At 36.5% G+C, this 19,891-nt stretch overlaps 1 protein-coding gene across 15 annotated transcripts in view; it reads left to right on the top strand.

The window, feature by feature from the left end:
- The window catches only part of LCOR (ligand dependent nuclear receptor corepressor), a 145,949-nt gene that overhangs the window by 53,072 nt on the left and 72,986 nt on the right, over positions 1-19,891 (top strand). For 13 of the 15 annotated variants that reach the window (XM_045438395.1, XM_045438405.1, XM_045438400.1 and 10 more), the window contains 2 exons: positions 17,336-17,401; positions 17,768-17,847. In XM_045438395.1, coding sequence (XP_045294351.1) covers positions 17,336-17,401; positions 17,768-17,847 — 146 coding nt within the window. Of the gene's footprint in view, positions 1-17,335; positions 17,402-17,767; positions 17,848-19,891 lie in introns of those variants that run through there. The other 2 variants (XM_045438401.1, XM_045438403.1) reach the window with 1 other exon arrangement.

Here is a 19,891-nt window from a genome sequence, read left to right on the forward strand (position 1 = left end):
ATACTATTATACATGAAATTGGATCCTTCATTTCAGATTGTTCGCTGTTGATGTATGGAAATGCTACTTATTTTTGTATGTTTTTCATGTATCCTGCAATGTTGCTGAACTTGTAAATCGTGATCATTTTTTTGTGGATTCTTAGGATTTTCTGTATGTAAGACCTTATCTGTGAAAAGCAGTAGTATTACTTCTTCCTTTCCAATTTGAATGCCTATTATTTCTTTTACCTAATTGCTCTGGCTAGAACTTCCAGACAGTATTGAATAGAAGTGGCAAGGATGAACATCCTTATCTTGTTCTTCACCTTAATAGGAAGCTTTTCAGTGTTCTACAATTGACTCTGTTAGTTGTGAGTTTTTTCATAGATGGCCTTTATCAGGTTGTGAAAGCTCCTTTCTATTGCTAGATTATTGAGTGTTATCATGAAAGAGTGTTGGAATTTGTTAAATGTTTTTTCTGTGTCAATTGATGATTATGTTATTTTTCCCCCTCATTTTATTAATGTGGTGATTGGTTTTTAAAAATTGAGCCACCCTTGCATTCCTGGGATAAGTCCATGGTGTGTAGTCCTCTTAATATGCTGCTGAATGTGGTTTGCTACTATTTTGTTGAGGATTCTTGCATCTATATTCATGAGAGAGATTGGTCTGTAGTTTTCTTGTGCTATCTTTGTTTTCTTACGGGATCTGAGTAATATTGACCTATGGAATGAGTTAGGAAGTATTCTTTCCTCTTCTGTTTTTTGGAAGTGTTTCCTAAGAGTTGGTATTTATTTCTTCTTTAAATGTTTGGGTGAACTGTTTCTTATTGGGGTGCCTGAGTAGCTTAGTTGGTTAAGCATTCAACTCTTGGTTTCAACTCAGGTTATGATCTCATGGTTTGTGTGATTGAGCCCCATGTCAGGCAGGCTCTGTGCTGCTCACAGTGTGGAGCCTGCTTGGGATTCTCTTTCTCTCTCTGTCTCTGCCCCTCCCCTGCCCTTGCACATGCTCTTTCTCTCTCTCTGAAAATAAATAAATATATATTTTTTAATGTTTGGGAGAATTTATCGCTGAAGCTATCTGGCTCTTTTCTTTGACAATATTTTATGTATTACTATTTTAATTTATTATAGATCACATTTTTATTCTTAAGTCAGCTTTGGTAATTTATAGGAATTTGTCCATTTTATTTTATCTATGTTATCAATTGGTTGACATACAATTGTTCATTGTATTCTTTTATAATCCTTTGTATTTCTGTAAAGTCAGTAATATTCCCTACTTTCATTCCTGGTTTTAGTAAATTGAGTCTTCTCTGTCTTATTTCTTGGTCACTCAAGTTAATGGTTTGTCAATGGTGTTAATCTTTTCAAAGAAGTTTTGGTTCCACTAATTTTTTTATTCTCTTTTTTAAATCCATGCCCTTCATTATTCCCTTTCTTCTGCTCACTTTGCATTTGTTTCTTCATCTCTTTCCAGTTCCTTAAAGAGTAAGGTTATTGATTTGTGATACTTTAAAAAAAATTTGTTTTTTTATATTTATTTATTTTTGAGAAACAGAGTGAGACAAAGTGTGAGCAGGGGAGAGGCAGAGAGAGGAGACACAGAGTCTGAAGCAGGCTCCAGGCTCTGAGCAAGCAGTCAGCACAGAGCCTGATGGCAGGGCTTGAACCCACAAACTGTGAGATCATGACCTGAGCCGAAGTCAGACGCTCAACCGACTGAGCCACCCAGGCGCCCCATTTGTGATACTTTTTTTAATGTAGGTGTTTACAGTTACGGATTTCCCTCTGAGCACTACTTTTGCTGCATCCCATACATTTTGGTGTTTTGTGGCTATTTTTAATTCTTCTCAAAGTATTTTCTAATTTTCATTGTAATTACTTTTTTTGACTTGGAAAGTTTCCAATTCCCGTTATCAGTTCTAATCTCATTGCATTATTGTTGAAGATACTTTGTATGATTTCCAGCTTTTTAAATTTATGAGACTTTTTTTGATGGTCTAACATATGGTCTACTGTGGAGAATGTTTCATGTGCACTTGAAAGTAATGTATATCCTGCTTTTGTTGGATGTAGTGTTCTTTGTATGTCTTTTAGGTCTAGTTGATTTATGGTATTGTTCCAGTTTTCTCTTTCCATTGTATCTTTTACCTTGTTATTTTATCCATTATTGCTAGTGAGGTGTTGAAGTCTATAATAGTGAGTTATTACACCCTTCAGTTCTGTCATTTTTTTGTTTCATGTTTTGGGCCTCTGTTAGGTGCATTTGTGTTTTTAATTGTTAAATCTTGACAGATTGACTCTTTTGTCATATATCTTTGTCTATTGTAACAAGTTTTTTTAAAATTTTTTTAATGTTTATTTTTGAGAGAGAAAGAGAAAGAGCATGAGCAGGGGAGGGGCAGAGAGAGAGGGAGAGACAGAATCTGAAGCAGACTCCAGGCTCTTGAGCTGTCAGCACAGAGCCCAAGGTGGGGTTCGAACTTACGAACCTTGAGATCATGACCTGAGCTGAAGTCGGTCACCTAACTGAGCCACCCAGGTGCCCCTATTGGAATAAGTATTAACATATATTTTGTCTGATATTAGTATACATACTCCCTTTCTCTTTTAGTTGCTATTTTCATGGACTGTGTTTTCTTTCACTCTCAACCTCTTTGTGTCTTTAGATGTAAAATGAGTCTCAGGTAGACAACATATAGTTGGATCATGTTTTGTGTGTGTGTGTGTGTGTGTGTGTGTGTGTTTTAAATCTATTCTGCCCATCTCTGCCTTTTTTTTTTTTTTTTTTCAACGTTTATTTATTTTTGGGACAGAGAGAGACACAGCATGAACGGGGGAGGGGCAGAGAGAGAGGGAGACACAGAATCGGAAACAGGCTCCAGGCTCTGAGCCATCAGCCCAGAGCCCGACGCGGGGCTCGAACTCACGGACCGCAAGATCGTGACCTGGCTGAAGTCGGACGCTTAACCGACTGCGCCACCCAGGCGCCCCATGCCCATCTCTGCCTTTTAATTGGAGAGTTTAATCCATCCATTTACATTTAATGCAATTAGTATTAAGGATATTTGTCATTTTGCTATTTGTTTTCTACATGTCTTATGTCAGTTCTGTTCTTAAAGTCCTCCATTACTGCCTTCTTTTGTGTCATAAATATTTTCTAATATACTATTTTAAATCCCTTTTTATTTATTTTTCTGTACAATTTATTAATGATTTTTAGTGCTTGCCCTGGGGATATATAATTAACATTTTATTTTATAAAAGTGTATTTCAGGTTAACAATAACTTAGTTACAATAGTATACAAAATACTATGCTCTTATATAGTTCTATCCCCTTATTTTATGCTGTTATTGTCACAAATTACATCTTTATAAATTATATGTCCGTTGACATAAATTTATTTTTTTCTAAAGGAAAAAGGTTTAATATAAAGACGCAGGATTCACATCACAATAAATGATGAATATTCTTCTCTTAATAAAAGTTCAACTTCTGCATTTTTTTTTCTATTTAAAACTTACCCTGCCTTTTTCCTGTGGTTTCCTATTACTTTGATCCCACCTCTTCCTGTCCATGGTTACATTGAGATTCTCTCTGTCTCTCTCCAGTAGTTTAGAAAGTTTACTCCTACACAAGCTATGATGAGTAGCATTAATTTAATACACTCTACCAACATCTAAGAGGAGGTTACAGATATGTAACCTTCCTTTCCCCTACTCCCCAAGTACACTGTTAGCTATCCATCCTCCTGGGTAGAAATGTGGCATTCTATTTTCCAGTGTTCCTTGTTGATTTTCATGCTCATCAACATAAATTTATAGTTACTGTTGTATGTAGCTGTCTTTTAAATCATAAGGAAAAAAGAGCAGTTACCAAAATACATTCTTCCTTTGTTTCCTTCCTCAAACACTTTATAATATAGTGCTTCTATTACCCTTTCCAGATACTATTCCAAAGTTTGCAAGTATTTAATTATCTTAATTTTTTGAGATCAAAACAATTTCATAGCTAAGGAGGGTAAGGAATAAAGAAGACAGCTTACCTAAGGCCATAGAACTGTTAAAAGGTAAAGTCAGAAATTTGAACCTAGGTTGTCTGGCTTCAGAATCCATGCTGTCAACCACTAGTCTGTTATTTCCTGAACACTAGTGTTCCTTCTATTACATTATAACATTGAGTGTAGAATTCAGTTGGACACATAAAACATATTCATTCATGTTGAAAATTCAGAACGGATAAAGTGAAGGATATTGGAGTCAATTGAAAGGGAAGATAACAGTTGGAAGGAACTTTTGATCTATGGCCTTGAAGACAAAGCAGGATCAAGACTATTGAGATTTGAGAGAAGCCTTTTTAGACCAAAGGAACAGGATGAGAAGAGGGATTAAGACAAGCAAAAGCAAGTTATATTCAAGAAACAAAATAGTTTTGAGTTGAGCATCCTTGAAGGAAATTAGAAGGGAGAGGGTTGAAAAATTCACTTCTGGAATGATTTAAAAGCCACACTTCATAGTTTGGATTTTATTCTGCAGACAGTAGGTAGTCACTGAATGTTTTTGAGCAGACAAAGTCTATTTAGAATTTACTTTATATGTAAATATGTATATAAATCTGAAGACTAACTCAAACTTTCATTTAATTTAAAATTTTCATAAACTTGTGGAAGCTTATTTTAGTAGGGACCAGATTAAAGTTTGATCTTTTGTACTGCGATATATTAAGGTATGTTAGAGATATGTTATAAAGTAGTCATTTTTTTTGTATTAAAAAATTGTTTTTTGAATTTTTATTTATTTTTGAGAGAGCGCGAGTAGGGGAGGGACAGAGGTGGGGGGGGGGGGGAGGCACAGAAGATCAGAAATGGGCTATGCACTGAGAGTAGCAAGCCATAAGTGGGGCTTGAACTCCGGAACCAAGCGATTATGACCTGAGCTGAAGTCGGATGCTCAACTGACTGAGCCACCCAGGTGGCCCAAAGTAGTGATTTTTTAAACATGAATATTACAGATATTTAAAGAAATGTGTTTGATTATATTGAAGGGTATGTGCTTCCTTTCAAGATCTTCTCTTGTATGAGAGGTAGAAAGGTATATCTATTTATTTTAATTACATGCCGTATAAAATGGTTCAGATGACCTATCGTATTTTTAAAGTGTTAACAACGAAGTTGTTTGCCAGATACTGGATATATAACCATAAATGAGACCTGGTCATATTTTCAGTCTCTTTTCTTTTCTAATTGGTAACCATTGGAATGCTCCAGTATTCAATCTTCCTCCTTCCTTTCATTTTTATCTGCCTCATTAACTGAAAGTGATCTCTAGTTTTAAGGGCTTAAATTCTGTCTGTACTTTGATTTCCAATGAACCCAAACTTTCTCCTTTTAAACTCAAACCCACCTATCCAATTCCTTCTGCATGTATCCACTTTGATTTGTGAAAGGCATGTCAGATTTAACATGTCCCAATCTGAACTAGATTTCTCTGTGCCAAAATTGTTTCTCCTTCAGTTCTCTCCATCTCAGAAAATTAAAAAAAAAAAAATTTTTTTTTAATGTTTTTTATTTTTGAGACAGAGCATGAGCAGGGGAGGGGCAGAGAGAGAGGGAGACACAGAATCCAAAGCAGGCTCCAGGCTCTGAGCTGTCAGCACAGAGCCCAGTGCGGGGCTTGAACTCATGAGATCATGACCTGAGCTGAAGTCGGACGCTTAACCGACTGAGCCACCCAGGTGCCCCTCCATCTTAGAAAATTAACATTAAGGTTCACTCAGTTCTTTTTTTTTTTTTTTTTTTTTTTTTAAATTAACATCCTTCTTTTTTTTTTTAATTTTTTTTTTTTTTCAACGTTTATTTATTTTTGGGACAGAGAGAGACAGAGCATGAACGGGGGAGGGGCAGAGAGAGAGGGAGACACAGAATCGGAAACAGGCTCCAGGCTCTGAGCCATCAGCCCAGAGCCTGACGCGGGGCTCGAACTCACGGACCGCGAGATCGTGACCTGGCTGAAGTCGGACGCTTAACCGACTGCGCCACCCAGGCGCCCCGGTTCACTCAGTTCTTAGACCAGAAGCCTAAGTATTGTTTTTAATACTTTTCCCTTCCATTCCACATCCAGTGCATCATCAGAGCAAGTTGGTTATATCTTCAAAATATTTTCTATATCCAGCCACCGCTCTCTACCTTCATGATTGCCATACTATTTCAAGCACCATTATCTCTTGCCAAGCCTCTAGTAATGATAGTCTTTTAATGATGCTTTCCTCATAATCAGTTATCTGTGCACCCACCTGGTAATCTTAAACAATATAAGTCTGTAACACCTCCACCAGTACCCAAAGGTAAAACTAGTTGATTTCTTTTAAATTCAGAATCCTCACCGTGGCCTACAGATTCTTGCCTCTAGATTTCTGACTTCATTTCCTACCTTCTACCTTATTCACTTTGCTCAGATAATACCAGCTTTTTGCTGTTTCTCAGCTATACCATACTTCATACCATATACTGCTTCAGTGCTGTTCCATCTGCCTAGAATGTTCCTGTCTTGGATATCTGTGTGGATTGATCCCTCACTGCATTCAGTGCTCAAAAATGTTGCCACTTAAAGTCTTCTCCTGACCTCTTTAAAGATTCTCCTTCCTAATTCCCTTCCCAAGTTTTCTCCATGTACTCAGTCAGGGTTTATCAGGGCTTAGTTGTTATCCCCCTCTCTACTGTCTTCTTCTATCATTACTTTGACTTACTTTTATCATACATTTTATCATCATCATCATCGTCATCATTTGTATCGTTTGTCTTCTTTGCCAGAATTAAAGTTCCTTGATAGGAACTTTTTATTGTTCACAGCTGCATCCCTAGTATCTGACTCATAGACACTCAGTATCTATATAGTCCACCAAGAAAAGGAGGCTCAGAAACAGTAGAAAATGATTTTATATTATTTAACTTAAAAGAAAACGAAAGAAATTGCCCATCTCCCACCTTGTAGTGTAATTTTAGTATGTTTGAGAAAATATGTAATGACAAAAGACTATTACAAATTCAGTAATGCTTTTTAAAGAAACCTATATTTTGTTCACAGCAAAATAGCATTTGAAGAAATAGTGGCTGTATACACAAGCACATTTTTATTTAATTTACAAACCGTGCTCATATGGATTTACTGACCTTGTAATGATGGAGTTCCTCTAAGGAATTGTGGCCCACAGATTGTGAACTCCTGGTGTAATTGACTCATTCCTAATCAACTTCTGATTTGCATTTAAATGGCTTCTTTTTAACATAATTACTCTACCCAAGACAGTTTGGGTAGAGTAATATATAACAGGAAAAATGAACCCAACTGCCCTTGGATTTCCAAAGAACTAAATTCATCGGACCTAGCTACTTACTACCTTTGTTCTTTTGGTTACTTAACATCTTAGAATCTCATTTATGGCATTATGTATGTAGATATACGAAATTATTTTGGTAATGTTCCAGTTACTTAGTACATATTCTTTTCCCCTCCTTTTTCAGGACCTTATCTTACTCTTTTTTCTGTCTTTGCTGTGGTTACAACTTTTTATGAAAGAAAGTATTCTGTCATCTCTGTTCTTTGACCAGCAAAGCTAGCCATTAATTATGTTCTGGTTTTAGTTCATAGATAAAGGGAACTTGGTTGAACTCAAGCAGAAAATCCATCCTTTTTCTATCAGATATTGATTACCCTTGTGTTTATTTACTTTACTTAACTGTTTATTTGGGTCTTTAACATGCCAGACATATAAAGTGGAATCATTCTAAAATCTAAAACCACTCAGGTAAATATAAGGGTATAGGAATTAGGAAGGTGTGTTTACATTCTTCCAACAAAAATTTACTGACTAGTTTAAGAAACAGGTTGATATTAAGAGAAAGATAGGCTTCAGTTCTTTGCTGAAAATCTAGTGGATAAAACACCAAAAAATAATTACAGTGTATGTAGTTTATAAGTGGTAGTATAAGCAGCACTGATGAGGATGTTCCTAAGCTTGCCTGGGGCTTGAGGAATGAGCTAAAGGATACCTTAGAATGAACTAGATTGAGGGTTGCAGGAGAACATTCTAGGTAGAGGACATGCTATGCTTAAAAGGCATGGAAGCATTGCCATATATGTAGTGATTAATAAGTCAGTCTGACTAGAGCATAGTGTGTATAGGTAGAAAATGGTAGCAGGGGAGACTGAAAAGGTAGTAGGAGGCTAGACAGACCCTCAGTGATCTTGGGTATCATCCAGGAGTTTGAAGTCTTCAGTATTATTGGAAACCATCAAAGGTTGGTAAAACTGAGAAAAGATGGAAGAAGTTTGGCAGCATTGTGATGGATGGATTCTGTTGGGGATGGTGGTGTAGGGGGATGCTGAAGTAGTAAAATGAATGAAAAGTTCGAAGATGTTATTAGTAGGTAGTAGAGAAATTGAAGAGCCTGAGTTGTAGAATCACAGACCTGGTTTTAAACCTAGGCTCTGCCTCTTTGTAGTTGTATGAAAAAATTAGTTGCTTTGATTTTCTTATGTGTACTAGGTACTAATAATACCTACTTTACAGTATTCTTCTGAAGATTTTGTTATAGTGGGTATGAAGTACCTGATACAATGCTTGCCTGATGTCAGGTAAGGGCTCAGTTAATGATAATATGAATGACATGTACTGTAATTATTAAGGTAAGAGATGGTGAGACCTGACTTTAGGGATGGAAAAGAGAATAGGTTTGGATGGATCTGTCTCAATTGGAATGAATAGGACTCAGTGACTGGAAGACCTGATTACTGTCTTATGAAAGAATGGAATCAGACAGACTGAGATTTGTAATCTGAATGGTTTAGGTTGAAGGGGTTAGGGATGCCATTTTCCTCGTAAGGAATGCAGGAGTCACTGGTTGAGATGAAGTAAAAGGAGTGTAGAATGATTTTGATTTGGACTTTCTGAGGTATTTGGGATATCTTGGTGATGATATGAATGGAGCAGGCAGTTAGAAATAAGGTCTGGGGCAAGAGATAAGAGATTGGAGAGTTACCAGTATATGCATGGTAGCAGAAATGTGTGTAAATCTTAATGGCAGGGCATATATTTTAAACAGATCCTCTGTATACCCACACTGCTGAGCTCTGTATTAACACTCGATTTGGTTCTTGCTGTTAAAAGTGATATTTAAAAAATAATATCCTTAAGGTGGCTTTGTGTATAAGGCATGGTTACTTCTAATTTAATATTCACTTTTACTTACAGTTATAAATGTAAAACCTACTTTTCCTAAAATACAGATCTTACTCTAATTTTAAATTTCTGATAAATATTTTAGTTTAACTTTTAAAGCATTTTAATCTGTAATTATGAATTAAAATTTTTATATTTCCTCTTCAGGTATTTAACAAAATCTCCCTTCGTGTCTAAGTAAATATTAAGAATCATAATTTAGACTTATAAATGTGATTGTTCATAAGTTTAAGTATTCTAATACAGTGTACAAACTTAAGGTTTCAGTCTAAAACTACAAGTCTAAATCAGCTATTCAATTGCGTATTTTATTTTATTTTATTTTATTTTTATTTTTTTTTTTCAACGTTTATTTATTTTTGGGACAGAGAGAGACACAGCATGAACGGGGGAGGGGCAGAGAGAGAGGGAGACACAGAATCGGAAACAGGCTCCAGGCTCCAAGCCATCAGCCCAGAGCCCGACGCGGGGCTCGAACTCACGAACCGCGAGATCGTGACCTGGCTGAAGTCGGACACTTAACCGACTGCGCCACCCAGGCGCCCCTGCGTATTTTATTTTTAAAAAATGTTCATTCTGAGAGAGAGAGCAGGCATGAGATGGGGAGGGGCATCTGAGAGAGAGACAAAGAGAGGGAGAGAGAATCCCAAGGAGGCTCTACTCTGTCATTGTAGAGCCAACCCGGGGCTTGATCTCACGAACCATGAGATCATGACCTGAGCTGAAGTGGGATGCCTACCAACTGAGCCCAGGCACCCCTGGGATGTTATTCCTAAGTCATTACTTTTTAAATTATATCGTGTTTGTTTATATATAGGTTTATTTTATTATTTTGAGAGATATTTATAAGTTTATGTTATTTAGAGAGAGAAAGAGCACACTGGAGGGGCAGAGAAAGAAAGAGGATCCCAGGCAGGCTCCAAGTGTAGGGCCCCAGGCAGTCTCCATCCCATGAAGTGCAAGATCGTTACCTGAGCTGAAATCAAGAGTTTGACACTTAACTGACTGAGCCACCTAGGCTCCCCAGTAACAACTATTTACACTTAACTATTAATTTTACTGGTATACTGCTTACCTTTCTTTCTTTCTTTCTTTCCTTTCCTTTCTTCTTTTCTTTTCTTTTCTTTTTCTTTCTTTCTTTCTTTCTTTCTTTCTTTCTTTCTTTCTTTCTTTCTTTCTTTCTTTCTTTCTTTCTTTCTTTCTTTGTGTGCATATGCAAGCATGAACAGGGGAAGGGCAGAGGGTGAGAGAGAGAATCTTAAGCAGGCTCTGTGCTCTCAACTCGGGGTTCTGTCTCAGGAATGTGAGATCGTTGGTGCCGAAATCAAGCATCAGAAGCCCAGCTGACTGGACCAACCCAGGCACTCCCCCCACCATTATTTTTTATATAAACATTGTTTTCTCTTTTTAGGAGGTCTTTGTTTTGAATTATTTTTTTATTAGCTGAACTACTTTCAGTCGCTCTTACCCCAGAGTGAATGCTGTCCTGCTTTTCAAATCAGAGCATGTTTCCTTCTTTCTTTCTTTTACCCATGTCTTTGAATAATAGACTGGCTACAGGGGCGCCTAGGTGGCTCAGTCGGTTGTACGTGCGACTTCAGCTCAGATCAAGATCTCACAGTTTGTGGGTTTGAGCCCCGCACCAGGCTCTGTGCTGACAGCGCAGAGCCTGGAGCCAGTTTTGGATTCTGTGTCTCCTTCTCTCTCTGCCCCTCCCCTGCTCTCACGCTCTGTCTCTGAAAAATGAATAAACCTTAAAATTATAATAATAAGAGCTTGGCTACAAAAAGTGTATGTTTTTTGTTTTAACACTCAGAATTTTGTAAATATACCTCCATTGGCTTTTAGCATTTACGGCTGGCAGTCTAAATCCCTTTTCTCTTAAGTAAAAAAAGGAAAAATTTTCCCTTTTTTTGGAGCTTTTAAACTTTTATTTTTGAGATTGAGATATTTTACCAGGTAAGTGCTACATCTACATGCTTTTTTCCCCTTGAGTACTCTGCCCCAGTATTTCTCAGAGCCCTTAGACTCCAGATAATACTCAACATTAGGAAGTTTTCTTCTTGTTCTCCTTCTGCTTCCCTTAAACAAACAAACAAACAAAAAAAACCTTTTTTTTTTTCCAGTTATGTTCTTTGCTTTTTCTTGCTAGAAATCGTGTTTTACAGTATTGAATGCCCTGGCCACCTCCTCATGATTTCTGTGCCTTCAGATTCACTATATATTATGAGGACATTTTTATTGATTGATTGAGAGTGAGCGGGGGGAATGGGGCAGAGGGGGAGAGAGAGAGAGAGAGGGAGAGAGGGAGAATCTTAAGCAGGCTCCGTGTTCAGCACAGAGCCTGATGTGGGGCTCAATGGTGACATCGTGACCCGAGCCCAGATCAAGAGCCAGACACTTAACCAGCTGAGTCACCCAGGTGTCCTGTGAGGACCTTTCTTAAGTTAGTTTTCTAAATCACTAATTTATTGTATATTTTTCTGCTTAGTACCTCTGTTTGGTTATTTTGACAGTTTTTCTTTTTTCCTTCTCTCCCAAACACATATTCTCCACTTTTTTCTGAGTAGAGAATAACATTTTAAAAATGTTATTTTTAAATAAATAATTATTATTATAAAATAATTATTACTAATTATTATAATAAATAATTGTTATTTGAAATAATTTCTTCAAGTTCTAGTATTTTTTCTTCATTAATTGTTTTAGTTTGAGCCATTAGTTGTAATTAGATTGTTGTTTTTCTCCAATGTAGTTGGTCAGGTTTTTTCTTCAGTTCTTGTGTAGGGTAGTTCTGAGGGTGATAAGTGTGCCAGCAAATGGGCTCCTCACAGTGCATGGGCTGGGATCAGATGCTCAGGAAGAGAGGAGGGACTTAGTGAATGTAGTTGTCCAGCAGTGGGGGAGGAGGAAGTCTAGAGTAATGAGAAGAGGAACCTGGTTTTTGTTCATTACCTGTAGGAGTTTATCTACGTTTCTTTGGTTGTATGATACATTGAGAAAGATGGAACATCAGTAAAAAGGTATTCTTTACCTTATGTTATCTTGGATAAAATATAAAAGATTATATAATCTGGTGCCTTTTTTTTTTTTTTTAAACCAGCAAGCACCTCTGAACTGATATTTCATAAAATAATACTACTCTGTTGGAGACCGAGCTCTTTTATACCAAGCACCAAATTTTACAAGATACCCCAGGACCTTGATGTAAAAATTGCTAATTTTCTGACGTGCCTCTGATTTTCCTTTTTAGCACCTCTTTATCTTCAAACTGCTAATGTCTATACTGTACCTCAGAGAAAAGGTTCCCAAGACCCATGAACCATTTTTTCATTCCATCCTTAATTTTTTGTTTCAAAAGCACGGACTATATTGCTTACTGACTTATGTTCGCTATGTATTTGATATGTTTTTGTCCTGTTAGTTTTCATAACCTATTCCGTTTTGGTTACAAATAAAGTAGTGACTATGATTAAGATTGAAGAGGGAATATGTGAAAAATTTTAATCTATCTTTTGTTTTTGAGAGGTAGATGATTAAATCAGAAGCTGCAAACCAAGCATGTAGAGTCCTAGTTTAAGAGAGAAAAATGAGGGAAACAGGGAAGACCTGCCTAGCCTTCCTGGAATATTAAATCTCCTTGAGGAGATAGGATATAAATACATGAAAAGAAAAGCAAAAAAATAAAGTTTAGATAGCCTGTGACAAATTTTATTTTACAGAATAGATTGCATAGAGAGCACTTTGCACATGACAGAAAACAAAGAAAACATAAGGAATTGACATTTATTTAAAAGGGGAGAGTGATAAGTGAATTCTGAGGATGAGAAAACTGGAAATCCAACTTCATGAGGGCAGTCACCATGTCTGTTCACCACTGGCTGTTCACACTATCAGTGCCTGCCATTGTCCATGCTAGATGGTCAGCTCTCAGTTAATGTCAGTTGAATAAGCAGACATGTATTTGTTGAACAAATTGAAGAGTGCCTTGAACGAGATAATTTATTTTGGCAGAGGTGAGATGCAGAGGCCTGAGAAAATATTAGGATGACTGAGTACATCAGAATACTAACATGACAAGCTCTGAGAATGGGCACAAAGTTGTGGGAAATAAGGCTGCTGCTAATGGTAGCTTGGAGCCAAATGATAAGCAGCTTTGATTGCTGGACTTAAGAATTTGGGATTTGTTTTTTAAACAAAGAATTTTTCTGAACAGATAGTGGCATTGTCAAAGCAGTATTTTAGGAGTAGTCTAAAAACACAGTGGAAAAAAAAAAATTAAAAAAAAAATTTTAAAAAGGGCGCCTGGGTGGCGCAGTCGGTTAAGTGTCCGACTTCAGCCAGGTCACGATCTCGCGGTCCGTGAGTTCGAGCCCCGCGTCGGGCTCTGGGCTGATGGCTCAGAGCCTGGAGCCTGTTTCCGATTCTGTGTCTCCCTCTCTCTCTGCCCCTCCCCCGTTCATGCTCTGTCTCTCTCTGTCCCAAAAATAAATAAATGTTGAAAAAAAAAAATTAAAAAAAAATAAATAAATAAAAACACAGTGGAGGTTGCTGTGAGGAAGAGACTGGAGACCCAACTTTGAGACCCATTGTGGTGTTGGACAGGAATTCTTTGAACACTGGTTGTGTCCAATAAAATTATGAATATTTCCTCACATGTAATGTATTCCATAAAGATGGTGTTTAAGCTCTAGTGATTGAACATAATGACATAGCTGTCTTTTTCAGTATTTAATTTTCCATGGCATTTTGTTATTGATCTCATGGCTTTTCTGTGAGATCATGGTATAAATTTTGAATACATTTGTTCTTCCCTTATTTGCCTTTTGTTAATGTCAAGCATAGCACATGAGCCATTTCTTGTTGCTATGCAACTGCTAAATTCAATATTTAATATTAATAAAACTGAGTAGCATTAAATTCAGTTAACAGGGTAGCAGGATATGGCTTTACAGTGTTTAATTGATCATATTTGTAAGGTTTAATGTATTGTTACAGATGTGAGCAAAATAGGAGTGACCTGTTTATAGTTGCTCTTTTGGTCAAAATTATTTGTGGTTAAGTCACCAGATTTTTTTTTTTATTTATTGTTTTTGGTCTTTCCCTTTCATGGTTTTTTGATATGTGATTCAGTTTTTTGTTCAGTGTCTCTGTGTTATTGATGAAGTTTTTATTCTATTTTCTTATTCTTTCAGATTCTGTTACTTTTTGTAATTTTAATAATTTTCACTCTCAAAGCTTATAAGCCTTTTTTTCCTGGTATTATTTCTTGCTATATTAACATTTTTCCTTCTCAGGAATTTATACTTAGTATGCAAGTTTGGAATTCATCACAATTTCATATAAACCTAGATGAAAGCATATTACATGTGTTCTTTGGGACAAGAGCCACTTATAATCTCTTTTAGCTATTTGCAGTGTGTACTTGGTACTTTAAAGATATTGAAATGCTTTCATTAATATTTGTGAAATAGGGCTTTAGAGTTGGGAGGCAGGCTGTGGGGTTTATTTAAGGGGTTTGGGGAGGGGAGGCTAGTGTTGAGAATATCTAGTTTGCAGGCCCAAGATAGATAGGATCTAGCAATTCCTTCTCATTCTCTTAACCACCATCTCCCCAACCTCTAAACCCCCCAGTCCAACCCTTTCTCCTCCCTAGTTTGGGGAAGAGAGACCATAGTGATTTAGCAGAAAATGTTTTAGCAAATAATGAACAGAGACACAGATAACTCTTACTTGCTTGAATGGATAGTTTGATTTTGTTAATGTCCTTGGAATAATTTTGATGGGAAGAATTAAGGAGAGTTGAAAAACAATTGCTCCTTAATAATAAGTGAAAAATCTAGAATCTAGAAAATAGTGTAGAAAAATCAACTCTTTACAATGTAGTTAACATAGACTCTAGAGATTATTCTGTTGAAAACAATGGCTTAATACGGTGGACAAAAATGTCTTTTGCTCTGCATTGTTCTTCTCTTTTTTTAAATTGTTAAAAGTAATCTTTTTTAATTTTTTAAATTTATTTTTAAGAGAGAGACAGAGCATGAGTAGGGGAGGGGCAGAGAGAGACGGAAACACAGAATCCAAAGCAGACCTGTCAGCAAGGAGCCTGAGGGACGCAGGGCCTCAAACCTGTGAACTGCGAAATCATGACATGGGCCCAAGTTGGCCTCTTAACCTACTGAGGTACCCAGGCGCCCTGTATTAGATTTTTATCTTTTTTAGTTTTTTAAAGATTTTTAAGTAATCTCTACATCTCCTGTGCAGCTTGTTTGAACCTATATCCCCAAGATCAAGAGTCCCTTGCTCTACCGACTCAGCCAGGCACCCCTGCATTATTATTCTTATAAAGAGACAAAATCCTGTTTGTAAGCACCATCTTTTCTACCCCTTTACCTTCAAACCCTTTATGGTGATTGTATTTGTAGTAAGGAAGTGCTAACTATGTTGTGAACCGCATGTATCCACCTGGCTATAGTATTTTAAATTAGTGGTTCCCTCCCTTTTGAGCATAAGAGTACTTTCTAACTAATTTTTTATTTTAAAGTTGTGATTATAGATTATGTGACAAAATACATAGGGCACCAAAATACATAATACATACTAGGAACTCAGTAACATTTTGTGTATTTTCTTATTTACAATAACTTTTTTTTTTTTTTTTTGCATTTGAACAGTACTATGAACACTGCATGCACAAGACACGTTAATTCTTTCTGAAGATCATTCTTGAAGTACATATGGATTCATGGACCCCTTGTAACTGTTTGAGTTCCCAGTGAGATCCTTAGTTTGGGAACCACCACTCTTAACCTGTTATTTCTGTTATGTTATATAAAGGTGCAGTCTGATTCCTTTCCCCTTTTCCCTCCTTATTCTCTTTATGAACCATAGGAAACAGTAAGATGGCCAAGATTTTTTCATTGTTTTTCATTGAATCGGCCATATTTGAGGTAATAAATCCAAAAAAGTTTTTTTTTTTTTAAATAATGTGGAAGGTGATAATATTTTAAACATTTATATACAGATATATTTGGATTTTTTCTTTCTTTCTTTTTTTTTTTAATTTTTTTTTTTCAACGTTTATTTATTTTTGGGACAGAGAGAGAGCATGAACGGGGGAGGGGCAGAGAGAGAGGGAGACACAGAATCGGAAACAGGCTCCAGGCTCTGAGCCGTCAGCCCAGAGCCCGACGCGGGGCTCGAACTCACGGACCGCGAGATCGTGACCTGGCTGAAGTCGGACGCTTAACTGACTGCGCCACCCAGGCGCCCCTTTCTTTTTTTTTTTGTATGTATAACTAGTGAGTTCTACCTTCATAAAGGAACCAGCAAGTAGTTATTGTGGCAATGTGAAAAAGTTACAAAGATCTTTTTCTTTTAAAATATTATGATTTTTTTCTTTAGTAATAAAGGTATTCTCAGTGAGAATTTTCCTTCTTCAGAAAACTGTGGACTTGAGGGGTGCCTGGGTGGCTCAGTCAGTTGAGCGTTGCACTTTCGCTGAGGTCATGATCTCCTGGTTCGTGAGTTTGAGCCCCACATCGGGCTCACTGCTGTCAGTGTGGAGCCCACTTTGGATCCTGTCTCCCTCTCTCTCTGTTCCTCCCTTCCTTGTGCTCTTTCAAAAAGATAAATAAAACATTAAAAAACTGTTAGCTTGAAAAATCTATTATCTCAGTTCATATTCAGAAACAGGCTGTTTAGATTAATCCAGAATGTTGTGGAAATTTTGAAACGATTTGACTCTTCCATTGGGAAAGGTGCCTTTTAAAATGGATTTTGAGCATTTATGTAAGGAGGTATTTGGGATTTTGTACAATGATAGGACAACCCATGAGTTTCCATTCTTTCATTGGTTATTTCTAGTGTTGTCTGTTTTGTGTTGTTCTCGAATGTGCTGTGAATTTGTATTGAATGTTAATCATGGACAGAAATGCAAATGTTCCTTTTAGGTTTGTCATTGACACTCTTTCCTCAGCATCCCTTCTGTAATACTCTGGGGATCCTTGAGAACTGGAGGAACACACCATCTTTTTTTCAGCAGCAGATTAATATTACCTTACTATAGGGAGTGTTACTGTAATAATGGATTTTTTTTTTATCCTTTCAGGGTTTGAAAGTATTCTTGAAGGGCTGTTTGGACCTGCATTATTAAAAGATCTCAGTTTATATAAAGGTATTCAAAATCTTTTTTTTTCTTTTTCTTTCCTCTTTGGTATATTTCAAATTCTTCCTGGTGACATATCTGATACTTTTGTGATTTAAACCCCAGTCTCTTTCTCCTTTTTACTCAATTTTATGTGAGTTAAAACTGTATCCCTATAAACATTTTTGTGTTTAGTTGATAATGCAAATATATATATTAATAAGATACATTAATTAGTGAACAGTTATTAAGAATATTAAGACAAGTAAGGAACCTGTCCAGTGCTTAGGATTTTTTGTTGTTTGTTGTTAAAATAAATAATATTTTTGAAATTCTCATTTGTTTGCAAAATTCACTTTTGTAACTGTTAATTTGGTATTCCAACTCTTTTTGCAGACTGTGAACCTGAAAGCATTTCTGATTGGACTTTTGATGAAAACTGTCTATTCTGTTGCTTAAGAAGAGATAAAGTAAAGGTAACGAAAAAACTTGTGTAACTTATCTAGTGTGGTATTTTATAGTTTTTATTTTTTCAAAGTTTGATTATTTGTTGGGGGATTTGTAGGAAGAGGAAGGCATGATTCCGTATTTATTTATAAAAGATTTGATAGTAACTGAGTTTTGCAATTTAGACTGTTTCTAGTCTGTTGATTAGCCTATTGAGAAATCTGTATCCCAACATGCATTGCTTTATTTATATAGTTCACTAAGCAGAATAATTAACTAGATCTCAAACTGTTGAGTGTATTTTAAATACGAAATGTATGGTAATTGAAGCAATGGGAGTCATTTGTACAAAAAGAACAGTAGCATGGATCTGGATCAAGTAGTTACTAATTCATGTAGATTTATGATAAACTGTGGTTTATGCTTTAGTATAAGATGTTTCTTCATTGTATTGGAGCATGAATGCTGTTTATATTCAGTTGTAGAAGTTGGCTGTATTCTGTTTTTATTGCTTTGTATTAAACATAAATGGAATTTTGGTTTAGAAACATCATTTCAAATGTTGGAAACATTTATTAATAATAGTTTGCTGTCTTATGTTTCTTTTCATGGTACTTTTGTTTTCTGTTTTAAAGCTTTGGAAGCATTTTGAATTCCTTCCTCCCCCCTGTATACTTCTAACTAGGTCATTGACCAGGTTCTATAAGTTCTTCCTTCATAGGAAGGAATTGTATTCTTTTTCTTTCCACAGTCCTTACCGTGGTTCAGACCATTAGCATTATTTCTAAACTACTTAAATAACATGATTGGTCGCTTTTAGTTTTCTTCAGTCTTTTAAACACTGCTACCAGTGTAAACTCCTTCCCCCTAATCTTCATTCCTTAAATAGGTGGAAGCGTTATCTCATACTCAGTCTCCAGTGACTTTCTCATTGTATTCTGGATTTATTAGCCTAATGATCTGTGCCTCAGTACGCTCCACAGTTAGTTCACTTCTCTTTCTTTTTATTTTTAAAAAAAAAATTTTTTTTTCAACGTTTATTTGTTTTTGGGACAGAGAGAGACAGAGCATGAACGGGGGAGGGGCAGAGAGAGAGGGAGACACAGAATCGGAAACAGGCTCCAGGCTCTGAGCCATCAGCCCAGAGCCTGACGCGGGGCTCGAACTCACGGACCGCGAGATCGTGACCTGGCTGAAGTCGGACGCTTAACCGACTGCGCCACCCAGGCGCCCCAGTTCACTTCTCTTTCTAATGCTGCCCCCCAATTGTCTTTTATACAGTTTTCTTTCAGCTTAAACTGGTGCAATCATTTGTTTTTTGTTTGTTGTTTTTTTTTGTCCAGTCATTTGTATTAAGTAACATGCTTTTACTATTTGGACTACAGCACTACATATACCCATTGTTCTCTATCGCTTGAAATTCCCCTGCCCTTAACTCTTAGCTTAAGCTTCTATCCTGCTATCTATCACTGGTATACCTCTGCTCTTACTGCTGTTTCTAAACTTCACACTGTTGTAGTAAATGTTATCTATACCAGTTATTTGTCAGTTAATATTCTGCCTTATTTTGTTCCTATTTTTCTATGTTTGCATCTTGTGTTCTTAACTGTGTTGTCAACCTCTGAACACTGTGAACCATGTTGTATACTTCTTTGTTACCTCTGCTTGTAACCACTGTACCATTATTTATCATTGTTGGCAAGTTGCTTTCAAATCTGAAAGCCAATTTAAGAGCCTTTTAATATTCTTTTCTGGCATCTTTTCTTGTTTACTACATGAAAAGTTGTTCCTGGGACTATCCAGGATGGTCTGTTCCCATTGAGTGAATGTGGAGAGTGTTTTGAAATTTAATGTGGTTTGAGAAAGACCAGAAAATTAAGCAACTGCTAGTGAGGTTGAAATTGGTCATTTTGAATTGTGTGTGTATGCACGCATGTGCATGCATGTTGTGACTGTTGAGCAAGTCATTTAGTAAGCATTTTGGTGGAATAGAAGGAGCAACTGTTAATTATCTTTTTTAAGGTAGGATAAGGAGGAAAGCCCTTCTATGGTCAGTAATTGAGTACAGTATAT

The sequence above is a fragment of the Leopardus geoffroyi genome, chromosome D2 (assembly GCF_018350155.1).
Source record: "Leopardus geoffroyi isolate Oge1 chromosome D2, O.geoffroyi_Oge1_pat1.0, whole genome shotgun sequence".
Classification (NCBI taxonomy): Eukaryota; Metazoa; Chordata; class Mammalia; order Carnivora; family Felidae; genus Leopardus; species Leopardus geoffroyi.